At 47.7% G+C, this 16,724-nt stretch overlaps 1 protein-coding gene across 1 annotated transcript; it reads right to left on the reverse strand.

Moving 5' to 3' along the window:
- Positions 1-1,818: 1,818 nt before the first annotated feature.
- On the reverse strand, positions 1,819-11,667 carry rnf225 (ring finger protein 225). The gene is made up of 2 exons (XM_033047647.1): positions 11,143-11,667; positions 1,819-3,425 (listed from the first exon to the last, which is right to left on the reverse strand). Exons 1-2 carry the CDS (start codon positions 11,183-11,185, stop codon positions 2,818-2,820), a joined length of 651 nt encoding a protein of 216 aa, XP_032903538.1. The 5' UTR covers positions 11,186-11,667; the 3' UTR covers positions 1,819-2,817.
- Between the last annotated feature and the right edge of the window lie 5,057 nt (positions 11,668-16,724).

Below are 16,724 nucleotides of genomic sequence, written 5' to 3' on the forward strand. Positions count from 1 at the left end.
TCCAGCATTTTTGTGTACCTTTAAGAAAGAGGTACATGGATAGGACAGGTTTAGAGGGATATTAGGCATACGCAGGCAGGTGGGACTAGTGTTGATGGGACATGTTGGCCGGTGTGGGCAAGTTGGGCCGAAGGTCCCGTTCCCACACTGTATCACTCTGTGACCTGTTACGTCGACAGTCTGACAATGGGTCCCCACCTGTCCATTTCCCTCCACAGATGCTGACTGATCCACTGAGTTCCTGGAGCTTTGTATTGTGCTTAGATGTATCTTCGTATGTGATTGAACGTTTCACATCATCAGGGTGAGTTAACCTTGTTGTATAGTTTGGTGGACACCACAATTGGTTTGTTTGGCATTAAGTAAGGGCTTGGGATAACCTTGTGAAGGTGTTGGTCGATCATTTTACTTTCCAGGTAAATGACAGGTAAGGCATTCAAAGTCCAAAACACCATGAAAGGGCACTGATTGTGAGAAATATTTACGCAAGGCTGTTTGTGGCTTGTGTGGCAACCCATTATTCTCAACTGAGAGTTGCACAAGATCCCAGTGGATTTTTGCATCTGAATGCAATCCAGGAATGCATGCCTGATCCGTGCAATGCTTAAGAATGTCACGACACCTCCATTCAGATCCTATCACCTAGAACCCAATCAAGACAAATTATTTCCATCCAAACCAGACCAACGACACACACAAAACGCAAAACACAGCACTCAGTCCGCCTAGACCTACATGAGCTCCCGGTTGCTAAACACTTTAACTCCCCTTCCCACTCCCACACTTACTGTCCTGGGCCTCCTCCACTGTCAGAGTGTGGCCCAACACAAATTGGAGGAACAGCACCTCATATTTCACTTGGGCAACTTACAAGCATGAAAATTAACTTCTCTAACTTCAAGTAACCCTTGCTGTTCCTATTTCTCCATCACTCCCCCAGCCTGGTTCTCCGACTAGTTTGACTCTCCTCCTGATTAAATTTTACTTTGTATGCCTCGTTGTCTCCTTCCCCTAGCTAACAATGCTCTATTCTACATTTTCTGTGGTTTCCGCCCCTTTTGATCTCTTTTCGCACCTTACCCTTCCTCATCTCTCGTTTCCCTCTCCCCTGAAGAAGGGCCTCGACCCGAATCATCACCCATTCCGTCTATCCAAAGATGCTGCCTGAGTTACTCCAGCATTTTGTGTCTATCATCAACAAACATGTTGTCGGGGAAGGTGAAGTGGGAGTTGGGGCATCACTGCTGGTCATGGCACGGTGTGGCGGCCCTAGGATATTGTAAATGATGGGAGGATTTGTTGAGCAGAGAAAGATCCCATTGTCTGAGTCTTGAAAACAGTGTTCCTGTGTTGGAAGAGTTCCAATTTTGCATTGTTTTCTTGGTTGAGTATTATCGAGAGTCCGGGCAGCTAAGTGATCAATCACATACTGTAGAACAAAACAGTACAGCACGGGAACGGGCTGAACATGGTGTAAAGTTTAATTTAGTTATATGTCCTGCCTAAAGCTCGAGAAAATCAGGTACTCACTTCAACATTCAAATGGAAGGTTTCAGAAAGCATAGGGACCTTTTTTAAATGCATTCCAGACTTTATAAATGCTTGATCATCAAGCACAGTTTAACAGCTTAACAGCCTACCCATTCATTTATCGTGGATTATTGTTGTGACAGGCTGATATTTGCAGGTGGGACTGGGGTGGGATTATTTTTGGTATCTCATTTTTCTTTTACTGCTGTTGTCTTGTTATATGTTATTATAAGTTGTTTTTTATTAATTATTTTCTGTAACAAATGGACAACTTTGCACTTTGTTATGATCCTGAAAACTAAATAAAAAAGATTTTGATTTAAGTTTAATTTAGTTTAGAGATACAGTGCGGAGATGGGCCCTTCAGTCCACCGAGTCGGCACCGACCAGCAATCCCCGCACACAGGCACGCTCCTACACAATTTGCAATTGTTACCGAAGCCAATTGACCTACATGTCTCTGGAATATGGGAGGAAACTGGAGCACCTAGAAAAATCCCATGCAGGTCATGGGGAGAAAGAACAACTCTGTACAGACAGCACCCATAGTCAGGATCGAATCCGAGTCTGTGGAGCTATAAGGCAACAATTCTATTGCTGTGACAATGTACCACCCCAAGCTAGACTGATCTCATCTGCCTATACATGATCATACCCCTCTACTCCCTGCACCTCCATCTGCCCATCTATAGAGTACATCTCCTCTCACTCTCACAGATGTCAGTTTCATTGATCAGTCTCTTCAGTTCACTGGATCCCAAGCTTTGGAATCTGCTCCCAAAAGCACACCCTGCTTCGGACGGTACAGTACTGTTGAGGAAGCCTGAGATGGCATCTCCTGACACGGGATCGTCCTCCAATTCGCACTCCCCCCTGGTGACTGGGATGGTCCACAGAGCTGGGGAGATGTTCTGAGATACATTGGCACTGTCCACCAACCATGTCCTGTGACTGTAGGCGAGAGGACCAAGAGGAAGACCATCACGTGGGAGGTCCGATGTTGAGGGGGCGATCATTGAGTTGAGTTTGTGTTGGGTCTTTACCAGCAAAGTCCAGGCCCAGATGAGTTTGTTGCTGGGTCGATGAGGGCAAAAATCTTTGCCATGTTGAGTTTGTGGCTGTGTCTATCCCTGATGAGTTTGTTGATGGCTTCGTGAGGACAAAAATCCCGGGGCAGAGGGGCCAGAGAGAGATGTTGTAGGACAAGTGTCCAAGCTCGGCTTTTGAAGTCCCTGGCACTGATGGAGCATGTCCTCGATGGTTGGGGGTTTGGGGGGGTTGTTGGGGTTAGGGGGATGATGAGGATCCCGTCGAGTTCTGTCCTAAGGAGGTGACGGAGGGCACGATGACAAAGATAAAGACCCCGGAGACGACCAGGGCGACGGTGAGGAGCACCACGCACAAGATGGCCATGTAGTAGCACCACCTGGAGCGGTAGGGCATGTTCTGTCTGTTGCCCAGTCCCCTGGTCGCCGGCTGGCCCACGTCCAGACTCATGCTGATGCTGTTGACGGGCTTGAGGAAGGAGCCCGGGTCGGGAGCCTTGGTGTAGAGCTTGCCCTTGTCCCGGCTGAAGCGGATGGAGGGCACGGTCTGCATGCCCGAGGGCAGGTGGGACAGCACGGCCTGGTTGTTGTTGAGTGCGGGCAGCCCCTTGCCCGACGGCAGCGGGGTGAGGTGGCGGCAGAAGGGGCAGGTGACCGAGCTGACATTGTCCGAGGACACATTCATGCGGGCCAGGCACTCGAGGCAGAAGGTATGCCCGCACTTCAGCAGCTTCGGCAGCTTGAAGACATTGTCGAAGGGCGAGAAGCAGATCGCGCAATCCTGGTCGGACAGCCCGCAGACGGAGGCGGCGGGGGTGAGGCTAGCACCGTCACCTGTGGATGGGTCGTCTGCGTGGGAGATGACAGCGTAGTTTAGTTTAATTTACAGCTACAGTGCGGATTAGCCGATTCACCCACACACCTGCAACGTCTTCGGAGTGTGGGAGGAAACCGGAGAAAATCCACCCGGTCAATTCATAGAAACATAGAAAATAGGTGCAGGAGTAGGCCATTCGGCCCTTCGATCCTGCGCCGCCATTCAATATGATCATGGCTGATCATCCAACTCAGTATCCCATCCCTACCTTCTCTCCATACCCCCCTGATCCCCTTCTAAGGGCCACATCTAACTCCCTCTTAAATATAGCCAATGAACTGTGGCCTCAACTACCTTCTGTGGCAGAGAATTCCCAGTGTGGGGCGAGTCCAGAACCAGGGGCCACACACAGTTTTAGAATAAAAGGGTTGGCCATTTAAGACTGAGGTGAGAAAAAAACTTTTTCACCCAGAGAGTTGTGAATTTGTGGAATTCCCTGGCACAGAGGGCAGTGGAGGCCTCCAGTCACTGGATGGATTTAAGAGAGAGTTAGATAGATCTCTAGGGGCTAGTGGTGTCAAGGGATATGGGGAGAAGGGTTATTGATAGGGGACGATCAACCACAGAAGGTAGTTGAGGCCACAGTTCATTGGCTATATGTAAGAGGGAGTTAGATGTGGCCCTTGTGGCTAAAGGGATCAGGGGGTATGGAGAGAAGGCAGGTACAGGATACTGAGTTGGATGATCAGCCATGATCACGTTGAATGGCGGTGCTGGTTCGAAGGGCCGAATAGCCTCCTCCTGCACCTATTTTCTATGTTTCTATGTCACGGGCCTCTTTGGAGTGTGGGAGGAAACCGGAGGACCCGGAGAAAAATGCACGTGGTCACAGGGAGGACATGCAAACTCCGTACAGACAGCATCCGTAGTCAGGGTCGAACTCGGGTCTCCGTCACTGCAAGGCAGCCACTCTAGGTAGCCACGGCGGTAGAGTTGTTGCCTTACAGCGCCAGAAACACGGGTTTCATTTAGACCATGGGTGCTGTCTGTACGGAGTTTGCATGTACTTCCCTGTGACCGCGTGAGTTTTCTCCAGTTTCCTCCGACACTCCCAAGAGGTGCAGGGTTGTGAGGCGATTGCCTACTGCAAAACAAACGTTTAATTGTCCCTGGTGTGAAGGGTAGTGCCAGTGTACGGGGTGATGGCTGGTCGGGGGCTGACCGGATTCCACGCTGTATCTCTAAATTGTGTTTCAGTTAGAGTTGACCAGAATATGGGGAGGACAAAATGGGATCAACGTGGGATTGATGGAGTGGTAGATACATTTTGACAGAACAATGAGGATTTATAAGAGAGGACGAAATGGTCGGCACGGACTTGGTGGGCCGAGGGCTTGTTTCTGTGCTGTTCCAGGTCTCTGGCGCTCTGGCAGAATCCCCGCCCGCTGAGTCACTGCCACACTGTTTACATTTGTAGTCTCACCGAACGCTTGCATGACACAGGAAAGCTTGTAGGCAAAATAGGCTACAGGGAAAATTAGTGGGCAATGAAATAGCTCTCTGAGGCAGCTTAGCACCCATAGTCAGGATCGAAGCCAGGTCTCCAGGCGCTACAAGCGCTGTAAGGCAGCCACTCTACCACTGCGCCACTGTCTCCCGGCCCACCACCTCTCTTCCCCTCCGAACCCAACCCCACACTCATTCACATCACATTTACAAGGAATTCACATTGATTATTATGGACTTTTTCAAGAAGGAACTGCAGATACTGGAAAATCGAAGGTAGACAAAAATGCTGGAGAAACTCAGCGGGTGCAGCAGCATCTATGGAGTGAAGGAAATGGGCCTTTGGATGTCAGAGGTTATGGGAGAAGGCAGGAGAATGGGGTTGGGGGGGGGGGGGGGGGGGGGGGGGGGGGGTGAGATAGATCAGCCATGATTGCATGGCGGAATAGACCTGATGGTCCGAATGGCCTGATTCTGCTCCTTTCCCTTATGACATGATCGGATGGGCCGAATGGCTGCCGTCCACATCATAAGGAAATGTTGAAATAGATGGTTTGGATGGGCATGTGAGTTTGGAATGTTAATTGAGGCATGATCTGGAATGCATAGATCAAGAGGGCTCTGTGACGAGATTCATTCACACTCAGCCAAGGGCAATTAGTTTGGTTTAGAGATACAGCGCGGAAACAGGCCCTGCAGCCCACCGAGTCCACACCGACCACCGATCGCCCACGCGCTAGACCTATGTTCTACCCCAGTTTTGTGTCCAACACACTTGGGCCAATTAACCAACAAACCTGCATGTCTTTGGGATTTGGTAGGAAACCGGAGAACACTGTCACAGGGAGAACATGCAGAACTCTGCATGGACAGCACCGAGGTCAGGATCGAACTCGGGAATCAGAGGACATTGATGGGGTGGGGGGGGGGGGGGGGGGGAGGGGGGATTGAATAGGAAGCTGAGGGGCAACATTTTTACATAGAGTGTGGTAGCTTGTGGAATTACCTGCCGGAGGAGGTAGTTGAGGCAGGTACTATCACAATGTTTCAAAAACATTTGGATAGGTACAAAGGTTCAAGAGGGATATGGGCTTAACACAGGCAGGTGGGACGAGTGTAAATGGGGCATGTTGGACGGCATGGGCAAGTTGGGCAGAAGGGCCTGTTTCCATGCTGATTCATTATAACTCTGGCACAATGAGGCAGCAGCTCCACTACTGTGCTGCTTTCTTGGCCAATTGCCTAATACCAATTGATACCAATTGGTTAATAGGATAAATGCAAGAGGATAAATACTTGGAGAAATCTCCAGGGTTATGGGAAAGGGAAGTTAGATGTGGCCCTTGTGGCTAAAGGGATCAGGGGGTATGGAGAGAAGGCAGGGATGGGATACTGAGTTGGATGATCAGCCATGATCATATTGAATGGCAGTGCAGGCTCGAAGGGCCGAATGGCCTACTCCTGCACCTAATTTCTATGTTTCTATGTCTCACTATTTGACAGTGTGTGAACATGCCCAGTAGTTGATAGCTTGCTCTTGGTTCTTTGGCCCTCTGACTACACTCATTGAATCTTGAAGGACATACACCTCCCTTTGTCACGCAGGCTCAGAATTCAAGGCATTTCTGGCTTTGTGCCTGGTTGGAGATACCCCCGTTGACATGCCCAGCAATTAACATTTGATTGATCTCATGATAAAATGAGTCACAGCAATCACACACACAGGTACCTAGAAGTTATGGGCTTGTTAAATGCAGCTCAGCGTCAGGAGGTGATCTGGAAACCTTCCCAAGTCCCTGATAGATTGCAGCCCCAACCGAATTTGCAAAGTTGAATTTGACCGAAACAAATCAGGCTCAAGAAGGGCCTCGATCCGAAACGTCGCCCATTCCTTCTCTCCAGAGATGCTGCCTGTCCCGCTGAGTCACTCAAGCATTTTGTGTCTATCTTCGGTTTAAACCAGCATCTGCAGTTCAGTCAGTCAGTCAATTTTATTTGTATAGCACATTTTAAAACAACTCACATTGACCAAAGTGCTGTACATCAGTGCAGGTACTAATAGAAACATAGAAAATAGGTGCAGGAGTAGGCCATTCGGCCCTTCGAGCCTGCACCACCATTCAATATGATCATGGCTGATCATCCAACTCAGTATCCTGTACCTGCCTTGTCTCCATACCCTCTGATCTCTTTAGCCACAAGGGCCACATCTAACTCCCTCTTAAACATAGCCAATGAACTGGCCTCAACAACCTTCTGTGGCAGAGAATTCCACAGATTCACCACTCTCTGTGTGAAACATGTTCTTCTCATCTCGGTCCTAAAAGACCCTTATCCTTAAACTGTGACCCCTTGTTTTGGACTTCCCCAACATCGGGATCAATCTTCCTGCTACATAATGTGCTACATACAATGGTACACAGACCTAAACATTACATACATAAACTGTTTACCGCACCCCCTCAGAGGGCCTCATAAACGCTAGGGAGTTGGGAGTAGAAATAGGTTTTGAAAGGAGTCGATGGAGGGGGCAGTTCTGATGAGGAGTGGGATGCTGTTCCACAGTCTAGGTGCTGCAACCACAAAAGCGCGGTCGACCCTGAGCTCAAACCTGGACCGCGGGATAGTCAGTAGCCCCAAGTCGGTCGACCTGAGGGACCTGGAGGTAGAATAGTGGGTTATAAGATTTTTCATATATGGGGGGGGGGGGGGGGGGCAAGCCCGTTAAGGGCTTTGTATACGAATAAGAGGTGCTTGAAATTGATTCTGTACCGTACTGGGAGCCAGTGGAGAGGCCAGAATCGGGGTGATCAAGTCAAGTTTATTCGTCACATACACATACGAGATGTGCAGTGAAATGAAAAGTGGCAATGCTCGCGGACTTTGTGCAAAAAGACAAACAAACAAACAACCAAACAAACTACCAACAGAACCACATGTGGTCCCTTTTACGGGTACCCGTCAGGAGTCTCGCTGCGGCGTTTTGAACCGATTGCAGGCGGGACTTCCTACTCCTTCCCATCCATTCCCTCCGGCATATTCACTCCCTCAAGAGTTCACTTTCTTTGGCATCTGAGATTTGGCATGGAGTCATAGTCTTACAGCGCAGAAGCAGGCCCGTTGGCCCAAGTCACGCACACTGGCCAAAATAGCCCATCTACATTAGTCACACTTGCCTGCATCTAGCCTATGTCCCACTCAATCTGTCCTATCTATGGACTTGTCTGAATGTTTTTTTTTTAACATTGGGGTCGTACCTGCCTCAACCACCATGGTGAGCCGTATCAATTTAATTTATTGTCATGTGTACTGAGGTACAGTGAAAAGATTTTGTTGCATGCTAACCAGCGCCCTTCCACATACCAAAGATGTTTGTTTGTAGGTTCATTCTGCTCCCATCACCAATGAACATATCACTGAATCTTTCAAGCGTTGTGTACAGTTTTGGTCTCCTAATTTGAGGAAGGACATCCTTGTGATTGAGGCATGCAGCGTAGGTTCACGAGATTGATCCCTGGGATTGTGGGACTGTCATATGAGGAAAGATTGAAAAGACTAGGCTTGTATTCACTGGAGTTTAGAAGGATGAGGGGGTATCTTATAGAAACATATAAAATTATAAAAGAACTGGACAAGCTAGATGCAGGAAAAATGTTCCCAATGTTGGGTGAGTCCAGAACCAAGAGCCACAGTCTTAGAATAAAGGGGAGGTCATTTAAGACTGAGGTGAGAAAAAACTTTTTCATAGAAACATAGAAAATAGGTGCAGGAGTAGGCCCTTCGGCCCTTCGAGCCTGCACCACCATTCAATATGATCATGGCTGATCATCCAACTCAGTAACCTGTACCTGCCTTCTCTCCATACCCCTGATCCCTTTAGCCACAAGGGCCACATCTAACTCCCTCTTAAATATAGCCAATGAACTGGCCTCAACTACCTTCTGTGGCAGAGAATTCCAGAGATTCACCACTCTCTGTGTGAAAATTTTTTTTCTCATCTCGGTCCTAAAAGATTTCCCCCTTATCCTTAAACTGTGTGTGACCCCTTGTTCTGGACTTCACCAACATCGGGAACATATGACATTTCACCCAGAGAGTTGTGAATTTGTGGAATTCCCTGCCACGGAGGGCAGTGGAGGCCAAGTCACTGGATGGATTTAAGAGAGAGTTAGATAGAGCTCTAGGGGCTAGTGGTGTCAAGGGATATGGGGAGAAGGCAGGCACGGGTTATTGATAGGGGACGATCAGCCATGATCACAATGAATGGCGGTGCTGGCTCGAAGGGCCGAATGGCCCCCTCCTGCACCTATTTTCTATGTTTCTATGTCGTGAACTGCACAGCTACACCAGAGTGCGGCGGGTGCCCCGGAGCCACTGAATGAATTGGTTTATAGCGGTCCTCTGTCCACGCTTCTCACCCCCCCCCCCCCCCCCACACCCCAGTTGCCCCGCTGCAGGCTCGGTCGAGGCGGGGAGCGGCCACCGAGAAACAGGATCCTCAACTCCGCTTCGCTGCCCGGCAGATCTGGATCCGCTCCCAACTTTTCCCATTGTCTCCCCTGCGTCGCGGCGGCAGGTGCGGAACTCGCTGACATTTTAAAAGATTGTGGAGAGAGCGGCCGTCACAAGCCGGCTGTTCATTCTTTGAGGGCAAATGTGTGCTGGAGTAACTCCGCGGGTCGGGCAGCATCTTAAGTTTTTTTTTAGTTCAGAGATACAGCGCGGAAACTGACCATTCGGCCCTGCGGACTTCTCCCCCCCCGTACACTATCGTACGTACACACACACACTAGAACTATCACACAAACACACACACACACACACTAGAACTATCACACACACACACACACACACACACACACACACACACACTAGAACTATCACACACACACACACACACACACACACACACACTAGAACTATCACACACACACACACACTAGAACTATCACACACACACACACACACACACACACACACTAGAACTATCACACACACACACTAGAACTATCACACACACACACACACACTAGAACTATCACACACACACACACACTAGAACTATCACACACACACACACACACACACACTAGAACTATCACACACACACACACACACTAGAACTATCACACACACACACACACACACACGCGCACACACACACACACACACACACACACACACACACACACACACACACACACACTACCGCTGTCCCACCGCGTCGCCCTTCTCCAGATGTTTCGGGTCGGGACCCTTCTCAAGAATCCACGTTCTCCAGAGATGCTGCCTAACCCGCTAAGTTACTTCAGCACTTTGTGTCTTTTTTTTTGTTGGTAAACCAGCATCTGCAGTTCCTCCTTCAAGGCCGGACAGTGTCATTCTTGTATATTGAGTATAGGAGCAGGGAGGTTCTACTGCAGTTGTACAGGGTCTTGGTGAGACCACACCTGGAGTATTGCGTACAGTTTTGGTCTCCTAATCCGAGGAACGGCATTCTTGCCATAGAGGGAGTACAGAGAAGGTTCACCAGACTGATTCCAGGGATGTCAGGACTTTCATATGAAGAAAGACTGGATAGACTCGGCTTGTATTCGCTAGAATTTAGAAGATTGAGGGGGGATCTTATAGAAACTTACAAAATTCTTAAGGGGTTGGACAGGCTAGATGCAGGAAGATTGTTCCCGATGTTGGGGAATTCCAGAACAAGGGATCATAGTTTAAGGATAAGGGGGAAGTCTTTTGGGACCGAGATGAGAATTTTTTTTTTCACACAGAGAGTGGTGAATCTCTGGAATTATCTGCCGCAGAAGGTAGTTGAGGCCAGTTCATTGGCTATATTTAAGAGGGAGTTAGATGTGGCTAAGGGGATCAGGGGGTATGGAGAGAAGGCAGGTACAGGATACTGAGTTGGATGATCAGCCATGATCATACTGAATGGCGGTGCAGGCTGGAAGGGCCGAATGGCCTACTCCTGCACCTATTTTTTATGTTTCTTCCAAACAAACATTCCCCATTCTCTGGGCCTCAACCTGATAAACGACAATGTCCTTTAAAAAATAGGTGTGAAGAATAGACTCGACCATTTACCGCCTTCCCTCTCACTCTCCCACCGGCCGCCAACCCACACACGGGGGGGGGAGTAACAGTCTTCGATTATGCCCCCCCCCCCCCCCAACAACCACCCCTCTCCACCACCACCACCACCACCCTCCCCCCCCCCCCCCATCCCGTCCCACTCACCGGCCTGTAGCTCCAATGTTATGGCTGCTGCACTATCCTCCATATTCCACTGCTGTTCGATGTTTCAGCCGGTCCTTGTCTTTCTGCCACTTGCTGTAACTCAGTAGCAGGTACACTAGTTAGTAACATGCATCGCCCTCACTAACCGCCTCTCTCTCTCTCTCTCTCTCTCTCTGCCTCCCTCCCTCTCCCTCTCTCTCTTTCCGTCACTCAGCCACCTTCGGTGTAGCTTTCAAAGCTACTTTCTTGAATATGTTTATCCGGGATTCAGTTCAACACTCTTGCGCCCCTGTTTACACGCTCTGATTGCTGTCCAGGTCATGCATTCCGGATGCGTTCGCCCCCTTGTGTTCTGGGTTCTGGAGGGTCTTACGCGACCACACAGGTAGGTAGGTCGGTAGGTGGCTGGGTGCTCGCTCGCCTCCGCTTGCCCTGTGAGAACTTGGAGCCGCGACAAGCGGTTTTCTTCCCAACTCCCGTGACGCCCAGCGCAGGTTCAGCCTGTTTTACCTGCTCCAGCGCCGGGCGTCTGCTGGTCGTTTGCCAAGAGACCTGGCCGGCTCATTTCAGCCACACCGGTGAGGGAGGGGGTGGGGGGAGGGGAGGGGATGGGTAGAGGGGGGGAGAAAGAGGGTGAGACGTGGGGCGAGGGGGGAAGGGGGAGGGGAGGAGGGGGGGGGTGGTGGATGGAATGGTCACACAGTCAGATAGGAGGAAACTGGACATGCTGGTTTACACCGAAGATAGACACAAAATTGCTGGAGTAACTCAGCGGGTCAGGCAGGAGAAAAAAATAGGCGTACATGCATGTATATACATACATACATACATACATACATACATACATACATACATACATACATACATACATACATACATACATGCATGCATCCATGCATACACACATACATCAACATACATACATGCATGCATACATACACACATTCGTACATACATGCATACATGCATGCATACTTACATGCATACATACATATATACGTATATACATACATATATACATACATACTTACATATATACATATACATACATATATCCATACATATATACATACATACACACACACACATACATACATACATACATGTATAAATACATACATACATATATATGTACATACATACATACATATATAAATACACACATACATGTATAAATACATACATACATACATGTATACATACATACATACATACATACATACATGCATACATACATGCATACATACATCAACATACATACATACATGCATGCATACATACACATATTCGTACATACATACATGCATGCATACTTACATGCATACATACATACATACATACATACATACATATATACATACATACATACTTACATACATACTTACATATATACATTTATACATACATACATATATCCATACATATATACATACACACACACACACACACACACATACATATATAAATACACATATACATGTATAAATACATACATACATACATACATACATACATGTATACATACATACATACATACATACATACATACATACATACATACATACATACATAGACAGATAAAAAACTAACAATAATGGTGCAAAAATATAAATCCAATGCCTCCCAGTCTCTGTAGTTCAGAAATTATTTAGTTAATTCTCATTGTAAGACTTAAGTGGACGAAGAAACATATTTGCACAATTGTAAACGGTGAATCAATACAGAAGTATGCAAATGTAGGGGTAGTTTGGGGGTAGTTCAGGATAGTTTGGGGGTAGTTTGGGTAGTTTGAGGTTGCATTTTCAGTGCTGGAAGTAAAGGGTTAATGGTGAATCTTGAAGAAGTGAGGAATCAGGATGACAACAGCAAATATGTGTATGATTGTTGTGTGTGCAGCCACACAGATATTGCAGGATTGACAAAGGCCTGACAGTGAAGAAGTTTAGGCAGTTGCAATCATTCTTACGTTAGGCTCTAGATTTGAATTGCAAATGACAAGGCTTAATATTCTACAGTTACTCACACAACACATTACCGGTTGCCAACTATTTTAACTTCCCTTCCCATTCCCACACTGATCTTACGTCAGTCTGAAGAAGGGTCTCGACCCAAAACGTCACCCATTCCTTCTCTTAAGAGATGCTGCCTGTCCCACTGAGTAACTCCAGCATTTTGTGTCTATCTGCAGTGTAAACCAGCATCTGCAGTTCCTTTCTACCCAGGCCGACCTTTCTGTCCTGGGTCTCTTCTGTTGCCAGAGTGAGGCCACAAGCAAACTGGAAGAACAACGATATGAACATTTAATTATCTGTAGGGAGTTTGTACATTCGGCCTGTGACCGGGTGGATTTTCAAGTTCAAGTTCGAGTGAGTTTATTGTCATGTGTCCCTGATAGGACAATTAAATTCTTGCTTAGCTTCAGCACAACAGAACATAGTCGGCATTTACTACAAAACAGATCAGTGTGTCCATATACCATGATATAAATATATACACACATGAATAAATAAACTGATAAAGTGAAAATAACAGATAATTGGTTATTAATAATCAGAGTTTTGTCCGAGCCAGGTTTAATAGCCTGATGGCTGTGGGGAAGTAGCTATTCCTGAACCTTGTTGTTGCAGTCTTCAGGCTCCTGTACCTTCTACCTGAAGGTACACAAAATTGCTGGAGGAACTCAGCGGGTGCAGCAGCATCTATGGAGCGAAGGAAATAGGCGACGTTTCGGGCCGAAACCCTTCTTCAGACTTCTACCTGAAGGTAGCAGGGAGATGAGTGTGTGGCCAGGATGGTGTGGGTCTTTGATGATACTGCCAGCCTTTTTGAGGCAGCGACTGCGATAAATCCCCTCGATGGAAGGAAGGTCAGAGCCGATGATGGACTGGGCAGTGTTTACTACTTTTTGTAGTCTTTTCCTCTCCAGGGCACTCAAGTTGCCGAAACAAGCCACGATGCAACCGGTCAGCATGCTCTCTACTGTGCACCTGTAGAAGTTAGAGAGAGTCTTCCTTGACAAACCGACTCTCCGTAATCTTCTCAGGAATTTTCTCCGGATGCACCGGTTTCCTCCCACAGTGTGCAGGTTTGTAGGTTAATTGGCTTCTGTAAATTGCAACCCAATGATATGAGCATTGAATTCTCTAATTTTAGATACCTAACCTACAACCAACTCCTTCCCCTTTATCCTCGCCTCTGTTCCCTGCCCCCAATTCGGATGCACACCCATTTCTCCCTTTCCTCTTCCCTCTGTTCCCTTCCACCTATTGTCATAAGAAATAGTACAATTAGGCCATTCGGCCCATGAAATCTACTCCGCCATTCAATCATGGCTGATCTATCTCTCCCTCCTAACCCCATTCTCATGCATTCTCCCCATAACCTCTGACACCGATACTAATCAAGAATCTATCTACCTCTGCCTTAAAAAGTATCCACTGAGTTGGGCTCCAAAGCCTTCTGTGGCAAAGAATTCCACAGATTCACCACCCTCGGACTAAAGATCTGTCTTCACATTTCACGTCTCTTCTCTCCTTAGCTCAGTATCTCACTACCTTTTGTATTTTCATCCCTGGCCTTCGTCCAACCATTTGCCAAACATGCCCTCTTCCCTCACGCGTATCCATATATCACATTGCCCCGCCCCAATCTCTCTACTACAATCTTTCTGAAACGTAGAAAAATAGGGGCAGGAGGAGGCCATTCGGCCCTTCAAGCCAGCACCGCCATTCATTGTGATCATGGCTGATCGTCCCCAATCAATAACCCGTGCCTGTCTTCTCCCCATACCCCTTGACTCCACTAGCCCCATAGAGCTCTATCTACCTCTCTCTTAAATCCACCCAGTGATTTGGCCTCCACTGCCCTCTGTGGCAGGGAATTCCACAAATTCACAACTCTCTGGGTGAAAACGTTTTTTTCTCACCTCAGTCTTAAATGGTCTGGTGAACCTACACTGCACTCCCTCAATAGCAAGAATGCCCTTCCTCAAATTATGAGACCAAAACTACACACAAGACTCTACAAGTGTGGTGGAGAAGGGTCCCCCCCCCTGAAACATCACCTATCCATAGTTCTCCAGAGATGCTGCCTGACCCGCTGAGTTACCCCAGCACTTTGTGTCTGTTTTTGTGAACTGGCATCTGTGGTATCTTTGTGGGTACATTTACCTTTTGCCTTTACCGTTCCCCGTGGGTAGCACAGTGGGGCAGTGGTAGAGTTACTGCCTTATAGTGCCAGAGACCCGAGTTCGATCCTGACTTTGGGATGCTGCCTGTACGGAGTTTGTACGTTCTCCCCGTGACCACGTGGGTTTTCTTTGGGTACTCCTGGTTTCCTCCCACACTCCAAATCCGTACGGGTTCCAGGTTAATTGGCTTCTGTAAGTTGTAAATTGTGCCTATTGTGTGTAGGATAGAACTGGGGTATGGGGAGATTGCTAGTCGGCACAGACTCGGTGGGCCGAAGGGCCTGTTTTCACGCTGTATCTCTAAAGTCTAAAGGCGGGATAACTGAACAATGAGAAAGCTTAAATGTGACCTGGGCTACTAAAGGACATTCAATGTGTGAAGGAAGAATAGGATCCACCCAGTAGTCTGGATCGAACCCGGGACTTTTGGCAATCTAGCATCTGCAGTTCCTTGTGTCTTGTTGACTCATCCTATTGAATTGCACAAGTTCCATTGCACAAGTTCCCAGCTAATATGCACGTCATCCCCGTGAACTGTGTGGGTTTTCCCCGGGATCTTTAGTTTACTCGCCCACTCCAAAGACCTACAAGTTTGTAGCTTAATAGACTTGGTATAATTGTAAATTGCCCCTAGTGTGTGTAGGATAGTGTTAATGTGCGGGGATCGCTGGTCGGTGTGAATTCGGTGGGCCAAACAGGTCTGTTTCCGCACAGTGTCTCTAAATTAAACTAAATGAAATTAGTAGGTGACGTTCTATTCATGCCAGCAGAGATGCTCCCTTTATAGAAACATAGAAATTAGGTGCAGGAGTAGGCCATTCGGCCCTTCGAGCCTGCACCGCCATTCAATATGATCATGGCTGATCATCCAACTCAGTATCCTGTACCTGCCTTCTCTCCATACCCCCTGATCCCCTTAGCCACAAGGTCCACATCTAACTCCCTCTTACATAGAAACATAGAAACATAGAAAATAGGTGCAGGAGTAGGCCATTCGGCCCTTCGAGCCTGCACCGCCATTCAATATGATCATAGCTGATCATCCAACTCAGTATCCTGTACCTGCCTTCTCTCCATACCACCTGATCCCTTTAGCCACAAGGGCCACATCTAACTCCCTCTTAAATATAGCCAATGAACTAGCCTCAATAACTTCCGTGGCAGAGAATTCCAGAGATTCACTACTCTCTGTGTACATTTTTTCCCCTCATATTGGTCCTAAAGGACTTCCCCCTTAACCTTAAACTGTGACCCCTTGTTCTGGACTTCCCCAACATTGGGAACAATCTTCCTGCATCTAGCCTGTCCAACCCCTTAAGAATGTTGTAAGTTTCTATAAGATCCCCCCTCAATCTTCTAAATTCTAGCGAGTACAAGCCGAGTTTGTCCGGTC

This window comes from Amblyraja radiata, chromosome 30 (assembly GCF_010909765.2).
Source record: "Amblyraja radiata isolate CabotCenter1 chromosome 30, sAmbRad1.1.pri, whole genome shotgun sequence".
Lineage (NCBI taxonomy): Eukaryota > Metazoa > Chordata > Chondrichthyes > Rajiformes > Rajidae > Amblyraja > Amblyraja radiata.

Excerpts from the sequence above, each read along its gene's own strand:
- rnf225 (XM_033047647.1), bottom strand. The coding sequence starts at position 11,185 with ATGGAGGATAGTGCAGCAGCCATAACATTGGAGCTACAGGCCG. Across the intron at positions 3,426-11,142 it reads AACATTGGAGCTACAGGCCG|ACGACCCATCCACAGGTGAC; the intron begins GTGAGTGGGACG and ends TCTCCCACGCAG.